The sequence below is a fragment of the Ascaphus truei genome, chromosome 2 (assembly GCF_040206685.1).
Source record: "Ascaphus truei isolate aAscTru1 chromosome 2, aAscTru1.hap1, whole genome shotgun sequence".
Taxonomy (NCBI): domain Eukaryota; kingdom Metazoa; phylum Chordata; class Amphibia; order Anura; family Ascaphidae; genus Ascaphus; species Ascaphus truei.
In genome coordinates, this window is record NC_134484.1 from 124,293,014 (window position 1) to 124,309,244 (window position 16,231).

At 36.8% G+C, this 16,231-nt stretch overlaps 1 protein-coding gene across 1 annotated transcript in view; it reads right to left on the bottom strand.

Annotated features, from left to right (window-relative positions):
* Positions 1-6,329: 6,329 nt before the first annotated feature.
* LOC142486154 (desmoglein-4-like) overlaps positions 6,330-16,231 on the bottom strand; it is a 34,937-nt gene continuing 25,035 nt past the window's right edge. The window contains exons 12-16 of the mRNA XM_075584815.1: positions 14,808-15,041; positions 13,516-13,649; positions 12,222-12,258; positions 10,728-10,984; positions 6,330-10,434 (exon numbers count right to left, since the gene is read on the bottom strand). Coding sequence (XP_075440930.1) covers positions 9,352-10,434; positions 10,728-10,984; positions 12,222-12,258; positions 13,516-13,649; positions 14,808-15,041 — 1,745 coding nt within the window. The 3' untranslated portion in view covers positions 6,330-9,351. The remainder of the gene's footprint in view (positions 10,435-10,727; positions 10,985-12,221; positions 12,259-13,515; positions 13,650-14,807; positions 15,042-16,231) is intronic.

Below are 16,231 nucleotides of genomic sequence, written 5' to 3' on the forward strand. Positions count from 1 at the left end.
CCTCTGTGTGTAAGAGCGAGGGGGGAGAGTGTAATAGTGGAGAATATAAGGGTAGAAGAGAGAGGGGGAGAGTATAAGGGTAGGAGACAGGGAGTGTTTAAATGGGCAAGAGAGAGGGTGGAGAGTGATGCGGAGAGTGAAGAGAGAGGGGGAGAGGGAAGGGAGGGAGAGCGTGTAAGGGGGAAAGAGGGTGAGAGTGTAACAGAAGAAATTGTAAGGGGAGAAGAGAGAGGGAAAATTGTGAGGGAGGAGGGAGTGGCGGGGAGTGTAAGGGAGAAGATTAGTCCCATGTGGGCTTGTGTCTTGTGCTTACTCCATGTCCCTTCATCCGCTCTGTTACTTCTATGCCCTCACACATCACTCTAGCATTGTTTCATAAGTTTGACTAATGTCATCAGGGTACCTCTGATGAAGTGAGTTGAACTCCTGAAACGTGCCGTGTGTATGATGGTAGAAGAACATGGAGTTGGCAGTAGCATGAACGACAAGCTAATACAGTCACATCATTATGAGCCTGTTTTTACATCTACTCTTAAGAGTGCGTTGCGAACGACTGAGATCTTATCATCATGTAATAAAACATACATAGAGGATCCTCTTAGTGTGTGTGTGTGTGTGTGTGTGTGTGTGTGTGTGTGTGTGTGTGTGTGTGTGTGTGTGTGTGTGTGTGTGTGTGTGTGTGTGTGTGTGTGTGAACAAGCAGTACAGATTGCTGCTTTAAGGAAAGACCGATGAACATAAGCATTATGTAAAACTCACTGGCAGTAGTTCAGACGAAGTTTGAATAAAATTATATGTTCTGGCAGAAAATGCCCGAGGTAAAGGGTGGAGTTCTCAGCCTTGATGCTATGTCTTATCTCTTGAGAACAGAAATATGAAGAGTTAGCACCTGGAAATGGTTCACAGAAAAGGAACGATTACGTTTAAATATATTATGCCACACCATGTTACTTTATAAATGATTGCCAGAAATACTTAACTACAGCCATCTCTTGCATCCTATGTAGGGTATGAAATGACTATTTTACTAACCGCATGTACTTTCAACAGCATGATCATTAGGACAAGATTCATAGTAAATATATATAGACACATCGTACAGAAACAAGTTAATAACAATGGTTGGACGCTATCTGCCACAGATGTAGCTGTCTTCCACAGTTGTTACTGTACACAAGTCCGTACTGCTGAAGAAGAGACGTGTCAGGACTTTAAAGCTAATGTACAATATAATTTGTCAATAACACATGAAGATCCCTTGAAAAGTACATTATTACAACTTTGAAAGAGCTCCAGTACAAAACACAGCTGCTAGAGCTTAACACAAACATTACTGTAAGTGTTAAACGGATGTTAATGGTCTGCTTGAAGTGTTATAGAAGTTTGAAAATTAATTTTATCATTTCATAAAAGTGTTTTCAATATTATAAGCTCAACGTGTGTTTCCTAGTTTTATGACGTGCATCCACGTGGGATATGATGATTCCACCGGTCTACGACATTTGGTCGTGGCCGTATTGCCGCAGCCAAATCTCCGCCGGCGTTTAGCTGCCACTCGCCTCACCGCCGGAACCTCTCTTTGCCGGCCACCTCACCGCCAAGGTAAGTCCCTAACCTTACCCCAAAAACCCTAATACTAATGCTCCCTCCTACCCTAAAAACCTTAACCCTCCTACCCTAAAAGCCCTTTACCCTAAAGCCCATTACTCTAAAGCCCATTACCCTAAAGCCCATTACCCTAAAGCCCTTTACCCTAAAGCCCTTTACCCTAAAGCCCTTTACCCTAAAGCCCTTTACCCTAAAGCCCATTACCCCTAAAGCCCTTTACCCTAAAGCCCTTTACCCTAAAGCCCATTACCCTAAAGCCCTTTACCCTAAAGCCCTTTACCCTAAAGCCCTTTACCCTAAAGCCCGTTCCCGTTTCCCGCCAAAGATCTTCTATTGAGAATATTTCCCTTAATGAAAAAGTTAAAGGACAGACTTATCAGTGGGAGATATTACAATGTAATTTGAAACTTTTGTTACTTTTGTGGGCAATTCCTAACCTTTTTGTAACATGTTTTGTAAAATATTAACAAAGTTGCAGCGTGGCCAACCTGTAAAGATGCCTTGATGACAAAAGGAATTTTTTTTTTAAAGTGCTGATTTTTGTCTATTGAAGAATATGAGTCAGGGCGACTGACTCAATATCAGTGCGACTCACAGGTTATCTATGAAATAACTGGAGTAAATGTTTTATTTTATGGGTTTCAAAGTTAGAGAAACCAAGGCCTTTGGCTTGTGTTCCCTGACCCAAAACCCCACCACAATACACATATGTTATAAAAAGAAATAGTGTAGAATTTAGATGAATTTCAGTTTATTTCTGTAGAAGAAAATGTGCTTAAGTACAATTTGACTTTTTTTTTTACATTGCATTTTAATGGTATATAAAAAATTAAGCTGCATTAACTGCTGCTCATGACTTTGCCATAGAGTGCAGTGGAGAGGTGTATATTATACTGTAACATTGTCATAGGTTTTACAAGAAAGACATTTCAGTAATAAATCATTAATACATGCTTTTGCATTTCTCACTGACACAGGTCAACTCAAAATAACCCAAAAGGTTATTATTTTTATATGTTACCATTTTTGTAGATATAATAATAATAATATAGAATTTAAAATAACTTACCTGTGATAGAGAATTACCCGAATTGTGTGGTTTGGCTTTGGAAAAAGTTATAGACCAATGAGATCTGCAATATAAATAGTTGTACACAGGTGTGAGAATTCTATTTAATTTGTTTTGCTGTTGTTTTCCTTATGTAAATAATGTAGATGCACATACCTAAGATTTTATAGATATATGAAGGACTCTAGTATTTTTTTGTTTTATTATTTACCATCTGCTCCCTTTTTATTTTTTTACATGATAGGAAATGAGCAGTTCCTCAGGAACTGAACCATGCTATTTTCAGCTCCGAGGACCTCACAGTTCAATAGATACTTAACAATTAAATTATCAGGTTTAAAACTCCCTCCAAAGGGAACATAATGGCTTCCAAATCTCTAGCCAATAGGAAGTTGCTGCGTCATCTGTTGCGGCTTCCAATTGGACAGCCAATTGCCCTTTAAAAACCAGGTAGCATTACTGTTAACTTCACTGCTAAGAACAGGTGTTTCCCCTGAGCAAAAAATAGCACGGTTCCGCTCAAAGTACCCCCCGTTCTAGTATTAAATAGATAATTAGTTATGAGGATTGCTGCTTTTTAATGAGCTCACTTACAAAATAGAATAGTATCCACAATTTGCACAATTGGGGTTCTTTTCTTGTTTTGTATTCATTTATTGTAACCAAATTTGTGGATTTTATTTTCATGTAAAGCTTGAGTACATTTTGCAAAGATATACGCCAGAATATACAGCAGTCTGCTAATTTGTTTGTAGTTTTTAAACTTATGTGAAACAAACTTTTTTTTTTCCATGAATCTTTTGGACCTCTGCTATAAAGTAGCTATCGCATATTGTTCTTTCTGTTTTTTTTTCTAGGGTGTTAATAAGACTGAATTCACAGAATTTGTACACGAGCAATTAGTTTTGATTGTGTGGGATCAGTTTATGAAGAACAAAAATGTACCACATTTGTAACATTTTAGACGCCTCTGGTTATGAAGCTAATATTCAAGTCACTGATGTAAAGACAATCGTGTCTCCCGGCTGCAAAACCAGGACAAATAAATGCACCACGTTTTATCAAAGAACACAATTTCCTGTGAATTCAATAGAAATGTTTCCTTTGAAAAACCTGGGGCATTATTTTTGCTTTCGTTTTGCCACAATTTTGCGCCCGGGGTACTTTGATAAAAGACCGCCAATTTATTTAAGGAATATTAAGTCATAAACAACTCAACTCATATGGGCACAAATGTAGTAAAATGATCTCCTGCTTCTCTCAAAATTCTTGATAACCCCCTCTTTACATCTTTTAATAAATATTGATATATTCAAACGCAAATAATACTGGTAATACTGCACTCACCCAGTGAATCACTTTTCTTCTCTTGTGATCGCTTCCAAGGTTGTGGTCTGGAGGTAGGCAGGGACCTCGCTCTGCTTTCCATGTAATTACAAAAGACTATGCTCTCTCTTCTGCACACCAACATTTTTCATTGCACAAGTAGTTCTTTCAATAGGATGCATTTTATTTACAGCAAGGCAAAAATAAAAGCACAACGTTTTGGGCGTAACCCCTTCGTCAGGTGGGGTTGTGCTTCAATTTTTGTCTTGCTGTAAATAAAACGTATCTTTTTTTTTTTAAGCAACTACTGGTTCTGGGAAATATTTGTGAGCGCAGAGAGATTATAGTCTTGAAATATTTATATATTAGTAAAAATAATGTTCTGATACACACTTCATAAACAATTCTAATGTTAAAATTCTAGGGTTAGTTTAAAAAAAAAAAAAAAAAAAAAAGAGTTGAACTATTCTATAATACAAATGGTGCTGTCAAAGATAGAAACTTTCAAAGTAAGTAATATCTCTTCTATTAAATGCAACTACCTTTTCACATAAAACGTGGTGTTACTCATTACCGCCAATTACATAATCATTAGCAAATAAGAATACTATTCAATTCAATGGGCACAAAAGTAGTATTTTCTCTTGAACGTTCTCACAAGAGAAAGCCTGATAAAGTATACTACATTACTGTTTAGAAATTCAAGTGTATTTCCTTATTAATTTGGAAATTATTGTGATTTCCTAGTGGGTATAATAGGTTGATGTTGCAGTGCCAGCAATGGGTTCTTGATCAGTACTACATACAAATAAGTTGCTCAAAAGGAAGTGTGCAATTAAGCTATGAATAGACACTTAAAAAAAACCCACACACAGTCCCAGCAGGGTCAAAACCCAACCCCAATACACTATACATATTTGTATCAATAGGAGTATTTCAGTAGATGTAGCACTGGACTTTTTTCTCTTTTGTTGTATGAATACACACTTCCACGCTGAATCACCCAATGAGGTTAACTATGATCTTATTACTTTTCTCCACACAGAGTTGTTAAAAAAATAATCTTCAAATGAGCTAGAATTCCTTCTTTACTATCTTGAGAATAGGGAGGAAAGTCACCTTGCTCAAGGTCACACAGCTGGTGCTGTTCTACACAATTGGTGAAATATAGCTTACAAAAAAAAAAATCTTTCTGGAGATATATGAATGCTAAGATTTTTAAAGAAGAGTCAAAGTCTCTTCAAGTAGTGTGACAAGTGGTATGTACTAGCAATTCTATATACAGCTCAACCCCGTTATAACGCTGTGCTTGGGGTCCAAAGAATCACATTGCGTTATAAGCGGATCGCCTTAGAAATAATGTACAATTGTATGCATTGTACAATAAAGTATTTAAGATACCAATAATCGTGTTGTAAAGTATTCATAAATACAAAAATTGGGAGCCACGCTTGCATCGCGTTATAAGCGGATTCGCGTTCTAACGTGGTTGAGCTGTACTAGTAATTTATTATTTTATCGTGATTTTCTGTGACTTCTACATGTTGATGAAAAAAATATGTGAGCTAATAATACTCACATCAGTCTATTTACACTCATCCTAAGATTTCTACATTTTGAAGCTGAAATAGTCTAATGCTTGAGATGTACACCTGACATTATGTAATTTAGCTTATAATGAGATTCTCCTATTTATATATATATAGATACACATATGAAAAGAATACATGCCATATTTATTTAAAAGTGCTTTATTAATACTTTCTAGAAAATACAAAAATATAGCCAAACATAAGGGCTTGTCCGTAAAAATGCAGGTTCATCAATGCATTTTGCATATTAATATATAATTATTCAGACAGGGAAATGGTAATCGAATCAAGTATGTTATGGAGATATTATTTAGTTGACACATTTTTCAATGTTTGCCTCTTATAGAGAATTTAAATAACAATAATAAAAATGCTGTATTGGACAAAAGACAGTTACAAGCTACCCCTAGCATACCCAAAATACGGCGTATGGGCTATTTTAACATGATAAAAGGACAACTGAAGCAGACGTCATATAATAAACATGTACAGTAAATAGTCTTTTTTTGTCAAGTGCAATTTACGAAGTTAATTCCTGTCATATAGTAAACCTAATTGCTTTCACGATAGAACACTGTGTTGATGCTAATTTTCATGCATGCAAATCATTAAAATGACGTCATAGTAAATAAACTTTGAAAAACAAAAGACTGACTTTCACCAACACGTTAGAGCTGGAATTGTAAGCATCACAATACACACTATGTACGATAAGCATGCTACAATAAGCACAGTGTGAAGAGGTAAAATAAAAATAATAATATCCTCCCCCTCCCCCTCCAAAAAATAAACAGGAGAAAAAACATGTTTTTTTTTTTTTTTAAACTTTTTTTCAGGAGGTATGATGAGTAGACCCATTGGCAGTTCCCTTATTACAAATATTTCAAATTAAAAAGAGCAAAAATGTGTTAAAATAAATTTAAATATTATAAGGTATTACTGTGAATTACAGTAAAAACACACCAGCATTTCAGATCTAGGGACTGTAACTTCTATTAAATAGGGTGTAAAAACCGTCTTCCCCGGGGTGAGATACAGGTCTGCTCCATCAAAATGGAGCTGAACTATTCTCCAACACTAGCAAGACGACTTCATACCATATTAAATATGGGTTCTAGTATCAAGGCTGTTAAATTGATGCTACAAAGGAATGTATATATTTTCCATCAGTTTGTGGGTGCTATAGCGCCGTGTGCCTCAGCTTGCAAAATGAGAGGGTGCCAGTGGAGAGACGTTAAGTGACATACAAATTATAATTGAATATATAAAAATCCAGTTTTTATGTCCATCTCTCGCCTCTCTGGCTAAAGATCTGAGTGATGTACAATAATATAGAAAAATACCACTTGTGGTGCATTTGCCACCCACCTACCCCAGCTCCATTAGAATCATGTGTAATGTGTGTTGCTTGGATTTAAACTGAGCACTGCTGGAAATGTGTGCTATATATTGCAGACACACAGTACACCCAAATAAAGACATTGAAATCAGTTAAACCTCATGTTTTGTGTTGTACATTAGTGAACCGAAGTGTATATGGCAATGCTTTCTGTATGATAAAAACACCCATTGTTAAAATATACCAGGGGCGGTGAACTCCAGTCCTCCAGGGCCACCAACAGGTCAGGTGTTTTAGGATATCCCTGCTTCAGCACAGGTGAGCCACTGATTGAGCCACCTGTGCTAAAGCAGGGATATCTTAAAAACCTGACCTGTCGGTGACCCTTGAGGACTGGAGTTGATCACTCCTGAAATAAACCAAAACACTGGAATTTATCTTTATAATATTTCCTTCTCTGTTTAAAAAGTAAATTATTTCAGCCTCATTGTTGCTAGAGGGTCTTGCATGGCTTTGCAGTTAAAGATAGTGCATATACACCCAGCAGGGAATATTTTAATATATATTTAATAAAAAATGTTTTAATGATATAACCCTATTGTGCATCTACACTATACCCTGTTTTGTAATTCTCTCCCCATGTTTATCTGCTCTGTTTTTTTTTAAATTATTATTATTCCTAGACAAGCATTTTATTAGTAATGGCTGTATTGTGTAGAACAATTTCTGTTTATTCAAAGTCAGTATATTTCCACATCTTTTAGTGATATGTAACAGGTAGTGTAAGCGAAAAAGATTTCTGATTTATAAGAACACACACACACACACACATATATATATATATATATATATATATATATATATATATATATATATATATATATATCTAGTGCAGAATAAATGAGTTCTTCAGTATTAGGTATCACCTAATACTGAAGAACTTATTTATTCTGCACTATCGCAACTGGACTAACACGGCTATTTTCTGCTTTATATATATCTATATATATATCTATATATATCTGTAGATATATATATAGATATATATATATATATATAGATATATATAAAAAATAAAAGATTATTTTGCAGGTATGATACCTTTTACTGGACCAATATGTGCTCTTTTTAGGTTTCGTTTGTGCACCTTCTTTTGAGGATTCACACATCTGTTCTTTAGATGACTGTGATATCTTGAAAGCTGATGTACAAACTCAAATCATTTACAGTACATCTCTCATGTTGTCCCATTAAAAAGAATCACTATATACAAATTAATCTTATCAAGGACAAATATGCCTACAACTCTACATTACTAAATAGATACAAAGCAAACATATATATATATATATAAAAAAAAAAACATCTGTGGCGTACAGAAATTATAAGTGAAAGTTGCTATTAAAAGAGATTTGCATTATAAAAAGAAAATAGAGGTTATGCAAATCCAATTGTCACCAGAATTCACTATGGCATTTTATTTCCAGTGCAAGCAGCATGGAATGCAATTCACTGCACTACTATAGTGTAAATCAGGGGTCTCTAACTCAGTCTTCAAGGGCCCCCAACAGGCCAAGTTTTATAGATATCCCTGCTCAATCAGTGGCACAATGAAGCAGGGATATCCATAAAACCTGGCCTATTGGCGGACTTGGAGGACTGCGTTTGAGACCTCTGGTGTAAATAAATACCATGGTAGACAGACAAGTTGTGATATAGCCTACTGTAAAAATCTGCGGAAACACGTGGAAAACGGCAAAAATATATAGGTTATAAATCTCAAAGTAAATATGAAGCTTAACAGGGGGTTTGACTGGACAATCCACTAAAGGTAAACCCATAAGGAACATTATTATATTTACAGCACTGTATCACCGTGCACAGTTTTAATTTACATATCGTACAGAAACCATAGATTTGAGCTCCCACTGCAAGACTCTATTTTACTATTCAGACGTAAAATGATAAGAAATCAAGGACTAGTCATGCTGTTTTCACAGATTGACTTCATCTCCTGTACTCAAAATGTATTATGTCTAAACTAAAGTAATTACATGGCTTTCTCTTTATTTATGAATAGTGGAGTTTTTTATTCTCAAAGGAGAACGAAAGTCAAAACAACCGCATGCTTAAAGATCTATCAATTTCAACGGAAAGTTCCTAAATTGAAGAAACCACAACATCCTATTTATATTCTCATTGATAGGAAATGTATATTTTCATTGGTAAGGCTAAATAAGTTGCTATACTCTTGCGAAACTGGAGTAGAACTTTTAGAAACCCCCTCACGTCTTAATAATTTCAAATATGTTGAAACAGCTGCTGTGCAAATTTCGCTTTTTTTTTTTATGGGTTCATCAAATCATTTTTAGGGAAGTTCTTTGTATCTATGTCTACGAGCAAAAAATATGAAGGATTTATTGGTTAGAATACTGTACAGTGCTATACTTTGTCACCCTACTGCGAGAAAGGCTAGGAGAAGTAGATCCTACGGTCTGTGTTAACAGTGGTTCAGTGCTCAGCATATGGCTTTTCATACCAGCGCCAGATACTACCGTTTTCTCTGTCACATATACATTCTGTGCACCACTTATGTCAGAGTAATTGCTCATATTGCCCTGTACATTGGAGACTGGCTGTATCAGTCTTTCTGTAACAACAACATTCTGTGCATCACCTAAATCTGAGATATTAAAAGCATTAGACAGCCCTGAACTGTTGGGTGCAATCATATTGAAAGAATTAGACAGCCCTGAACTGTTGGGTGCAATCATATTGAAAGAATTAGACAGCCCTGAACTGTTGGGTGCAATCATATTGAAAGAATTAGACAGCCCTGAACTGTTGGGTGCAATCATATTGAAAGAATTAGACAGCCCTGAACTGTTGGGTGCAATCATTGTCTCTCTTAGGACAACGTTGGATCCATCTGCTAGATTTGGGAAATCTAACATGTTATGCATAGCAGAAGCAGGACGAACTACCCTTTCTGTTACTAGAATGTTAGGTTGGTGCCTTGGATCAACAGTAAATGTAGTAGGTTGCATAGCGGCACCAGAGGTTGTGTAAGTCTCAGTTACTACCACATTACCAGGGACATAGGATTCCGGTATAGGCCTAGCAGGTTGGAGATTAGCAGATGAATATAAGCTTTCAGCTACAAAATTAGAGTCACTGACACGTACAGCTGAATTTCCATGGACACTTAAACTAGATTCATCAATGAACATATTTGCACCCGTTTCTACATATGGAACGTTAGCAGATAATCTTGGCACATTACCATTCAATAATGGCTCAAATTCTTTACCAGAGCAGATTTCAGCTAAGGTTTTAAATTTGAACCCTAAAGTGTCCAAGTAGCTATCATCCAAATCATCAGCAATAAAACTGCAGCAGCCAATGGATCCGGCTGGGCTTCCAATGCCTTCATTATCGTAAATGAGAAGACAGTCATTTGCAGGTCGACTCTCCTCCTCATTGGCATAGAAATCTGCTTTCTAAAACGAGAAAGGGAGTACATTGAGCAATTAAAAAAACAGCAGCGTGAACATTATATTAGTTGATGCTAAATGAGATGGAACGACTGCAGAAGAAACTGACCCGCGGTGTTTTTATAGTGCTCCTATTTAATGGTATTTCTGAATTTAAAAAAAATATCCAAACAATGCAACAGTAGAATATGTTTTGCTCAATTTGAAAATAAAGCACAATTTCTAGTTCTTCTTCTAATTTATGTGCAACGTGGTTCTTGTCATAATCATGATCAAAATTATATGGATGCGTTTATTACCTCTGCAAAGTAGTTTTCCACGAAAGCCATATTTACAGCTCCACCTTCTTTGTATGTTGTAATCCCACCTCCAGCTAATGAACCTTCTCCGTATAATCCAATTGCTCTCCTTCTTGTTCCAGTTTCTTCACTCTCTATGATGCCAGATTGTCCCCCGATTCCTGACATTCTTCCATTTTCTGTACCAAACCCATCCCCTCTTTCTCCAAAACCTGGTGGACCTGATCCAACAAGAGCTTCTCTTCTTGTAGTAAAATCTGAAAAATATATTGTATATGTGGCTCATCTTTTGTCACAAACAGAGGTGAAACAAGTAGCAAATCAGATCTTCTTGGAGTTTCTATAAAGAAACGTTTGAATATTTAAGTACAGTAACTTTTGCACTTGAGGTAGCAAGCAGAAAAATCTACATATAATGAAGGGGTCATTTATCATTGCTCCCAACTACAAAACCGCGGCAGAAAAACGCCACCAAATTTATCATGTAAAATGTTTCCCATTGAAATCAATGGGACATGTTTCCTTGATGAATCTGGTGTAGTATTTGCCCAAATGTTGCCACCGTCTTTCACCCGTGAGCCTAAAAATTGCTTTATAACCTCCTCAGTTTTAAACTCCACTTAAATCATCCAATTTATCAAGGTCTCCCGGCTACAAAGTTGTCACATAAGACAATCCCATTAGTTTAATTCAAAAATAAATCAGAGATAGTTATGTTTTCATAGCCATAGTCCTAATAACATGATGTGAAGTCTCACTTCTTGTTCCACAATCCATGTACCGAGAAAAGGATATAATCAAATGAATAAATCCCGAAAGTACCCAGGGATAGTTATGAGATAACTATCTGAACATACTTATCTTACATGATTTTTTTTATATAATTGTAGTCGTGATTTGAGCAAATATGTTGTGTGGGATTTCTGGATGTCATATCATTTGATCAGTATGAAACCACCGTAAAAGGAAAGCAATTACATTCTATTTTCTGTTTCTCGAGGTATTCTTGAGAGAGGGTATCGTGATTTCTGAGTGTAATACATCTTGGTGCCCAATAGAACTATGGGGGTAATTTATCAAAGGTTTCATGGCTGCAAAATATGGGCAAAAATTCTGCACCAACTTTTGCAGCTACACGTTTGATGAGACTGCCATAAATCTGCCCTTAGATTCAATACACCTTTCAACATCTAATTATTTCCCTTCAAAATCCTGCTGTAGTTGCCACTGCAACCCAGAAATCGCGAGAAACCTCTTAAAATATTGTAATGTAGATGAGTAAATCTGGTAAATTTCGTGACTTTCTGCATAAATAGCTACATAAATAATCTACAGTTATAGGGCCATTTTTACTATTTATATTAAACAACAATATGTCGGCATGAGATTTATACAGTTCACCTCAATATCAATTCCTTAAATGACCTTCCTTATTTGGATCACATTTGTACAGTAATTGTAAGAAGTATAATTATACTGGGATCCTTAACTAACCTTGACAGTCTGGATTCCTGTCCAAATTGAGCACTTCCTGTTAAAATATAAACATTAAAGCATTTAGTGAAATTACCTTTAAGGTTTGTTCAAGGGGCACAAACTTTTTGTCCTGCGCCCCCCTACCTGCTCTCCCCCACCGCTCGCGCCCCCCCTCACCTTGTACCCAGCGTCAAATGATGCTGAGGGGTCCCGCGACATCACGTGACCCCGTAACGTAATTTGACGCCGCATTGCCATGGCGATGCGTTACACCAGCCGTCTGAATAAAGGTAAGGGAAGCTGCAGAGGCCGCACGCGATCCCCCAGCATTTTATTTAAATGCCTTGGGGAAGAGCTGAGGACTTCTGCAACAGCTGTGCCCCCCCTGTTTGCGCACCGCTGATTTAGTTAATACATTTAGGCTGTTCATGAACACTTAAAACAACCATGAAAGTGCTTAATGAAGTTATACGGCCTTCAAACCGATTCAATGCATGGTGCAAACTTATTGATCGGTTGTCAAGTAAATTATTTGCATATGCTCTTATATTTCAGCATTCAAGACCACATATGTAATTTATGTAGATCAAACATTAAAGCAGCAGTCCAAGCTGCAGTTTTTTTTTTCAATTACATTCCCCCCTTTAAATATGTGCATCAATACAATCCACACAATGACAAGTAATTAGCTAAGTTGCCGATCGATCCGTTCTCGATTGGCGAAGATTCGGCTCGGGGGTTCACTAAATGGCTGTCAGTGCAGCAGAAGAGGACCAAAGATGCAAAGTTCTGTGGGAAAGATCATGTGACCAGGCAGTCACTAGATACAATTGGTGCACTGCTGGAGAGAGGGCAGGGCTCATAAAGGTGTGTGCTAGTGCCTGTTTCAGAAGAGGAAGAGGATGTGACTTTGTAAATGGTTGCTTTAGAAACAAAAAATGCTTGTTACATTATAATACATTAAAAATGTCATTCAGAATAGTTTTTTTTTTTTTTTAAATGCTACAAATATTTTCTCATAGTACAGAAATGATTTGTTTTAAAAAAAACCCACACATGCAGGATATTGCTTGGCCTGCCACTTTAAGATGGTACTATTATTCACCAGTGAAGGATGCTAGTGAAAAAACAAAATCCGCGTTATATGCAGCGTTGTAAGAATTCTGGACTATTGTACTTCTCGACAAAGAAAAAGACTGTCAGGCTTTCTATTTTATTTTTAAACACACCCATCTTTAAACCATTTTAGGACAGCAGTTGACAATAAAACATATTTTGTGAGAACCATTAAATCGTGGAACAATCAACTGACCACATCTTCAGGCTTTGGTCCTTCATGCCCCCATGTGCGATATTCTCCGTCATTTTCAGGTGGGACAGGAATAAACTGGCCTTTGCCTCCAGCTCCACCTCCACACACACAGAGCAGCAGTAAGAGTGGAACCACTGTCAGAGAAGGGGAAGAGACAAAGCTAAAAGTGTTATTTGGCATTTCATGTTAAAAATCTAAACACCGCACACATCACAAGCTTCTTATGACAGATCACACTTAACCACTGTGACTACAGTGATTACATCATAATATTAATCTTTTCCAAGCCATGCAGAGCATGCGCTCGTGTTATGAGTGGATTCACATAGGGGGTGTACACAACTGAGTCTATGGATTAAGTATATTCGGCACTGGTCAGAAATTATGCAAATTGTGTCATTTTGACCATGCATCAATTTGCGTCAATGTATCAAGGTGCTTTGCGTGTATTTTCCTCCGTTTTTGCCATTCAGGAATTTGGAGAGTGTTTAGAAAAAGGACACATGCTGCTCAATGTATAATGAGATGTGTCACAGTGTGCTTTTAGAATTGGCGCAGTTTTTAATTTCTGTTTAAATAACTTTTTTTGTATAAATATTAGCATAGCAAAAATAGCGCTTGTGGAACAATGTAAATCACATACAAATAATGATGTTGATTTAAATTATATCAAAATATTGCCTTTATAAGCTGACCTCAATTTTTGTTGTCTAATCACCTCAATAGCTAAATAGCATGGAGCTGAAAAAAGTCCCTTTTTTTTTAGTGTAGCTTTCAAATGTAAGGGATATCTTCTCTCTACCCCTTTTGTATCTAATGCCCTCTCCCGCCTTAAACATTTCTCACTGACTGGGCCACACCTCTGGAATGCCCATCCCCTCAATATCCGACTAGCACCCTCTCTATCCGCATTTAAGACCCACCTCAAAACACACCTGCTTAAGAAAGCAAATGAGTAGCTCCATGGCTGATAATTAACACCTCATACATAAACCTTGGCCTCTTGCAGACACATTTACCAGAACTCCCTCCTACTGTCTCTGTACGTTCTTCCTTCCAACCAATTAGATTGTAAGCTCTTCGGAGCAGGGACTCCTTTTCCTAAATGTCACTTCTATGTCTGAAGCACGTCTCCCCTTTATGTGTTACTTATATTATTTGTTATTCATATGATTGTCACGTGTATTACTGCTGTGAAGCACTATGTATACATTAATGGCGCTATATAAATAAACACATACGTACATACATATCATGAATGACCAAATATATAATGATTTCTGATTACTTACATAAAAGTGCTAAAAATCCCAGGATCATCAGGCCAATAGCAGCTGGTCCAAGTGAAACATTCTTACTTGTATTCTTTGAATTATCACACCTTCTATTTGCTGTACATTCACAGATGCGTAATGGGATTGACCATGGATTTTGACAATTTGTGTTGCCTTGGTTTGTGACAGTGACGTAAACAGTGGTATTACGGGCATTTAAATTTGTTGGTCCTACCAATGTTACACTGGTTGCTACAAAATAGTGAACAAGAAAGCATGTCAGATGTTTTTCTTTTTTCTTTTAACCTTACATCCATAGATAAGCTATTATTTGCTTTAGAATTGGAATAGTATACAGTATGTGATTTTCCGAGGAGGAACATTTGAAGAATATGTCCAAGTAGTTTCTGCCATGAATTAGGTCAGGGCCGCACAACACCAGTCCTGAAGGGCTATACACAGGGCAGGTTTTAAGGCTATCCCTTGAGGACTGGAGTTGTACGCCTCTGCTGTAGGTGATGGCAATACAAATAGGATTGACATACTCCATGTAAGATGCACAGTACATCAAATTAACAGAATACCAAGCCTGGGAGTTAGGAAACGGTCTTAAGCCTTAGAACATGATTAGTACCTATCCACATGAACTCAATTTAGTGGGATTTAAAGGTGTGCTAATGCATGTGCAGTATTTACAATGGTGGAATCCTTTCAAAACTCTATTTCATTGCACTACCACAAGACGTAAATGTCTTATTAACTTTGCCAAACACAAGGCATATGTTCTTATTCATTAAAGGGCAAGAAGCATAGATTCAGCCCTACTGCTCAAGCCAATGGAACTTTCCGTGTGGTAGCGCCGAATCAGTGCTATCGCACTCTATTGCAAAACGCGTCGCCCCATAATGTCTTACTAAAACAGGACTTCAAGTTTAAATTACAACTGATAAACATATGCTTGTAAACATTACATACATGGATTTGTATATTAAAGCACTATACTACTGTATGCCACACTTCATGCGGATTGCCCAATTATTTATGCAACGTTTTGCAAATACCTGACTTTGTTATGGTTTGTGTATCAGGATGCAAGGAATCATTCATTCTTGTCATCGAAAGTGTTGTAGTCAACTTTATTTGCAACATTTAGATTTATATTGTTTATATTTCTATGATGCATATGCTGTATTCCTGTAACCTTTCTGTATGCAGGGACTGCATACATTTCTCTTGTATACTGTATCAGCGCAGGTAATCATTACTTGCATACAATTTTATTATTAGTGTACTATTCACATAATGTATAACCACTTTCAAATCTTGCAAAATATCCCAAACTCAATAGAAAGCTGTGTGAGTCACAGATATTTAGAATTTAAATGGGAGGAGGAAAAAGCAGTGGTCACTAAAAAAAGGATGGAATAAGGACTGGGGCTGGA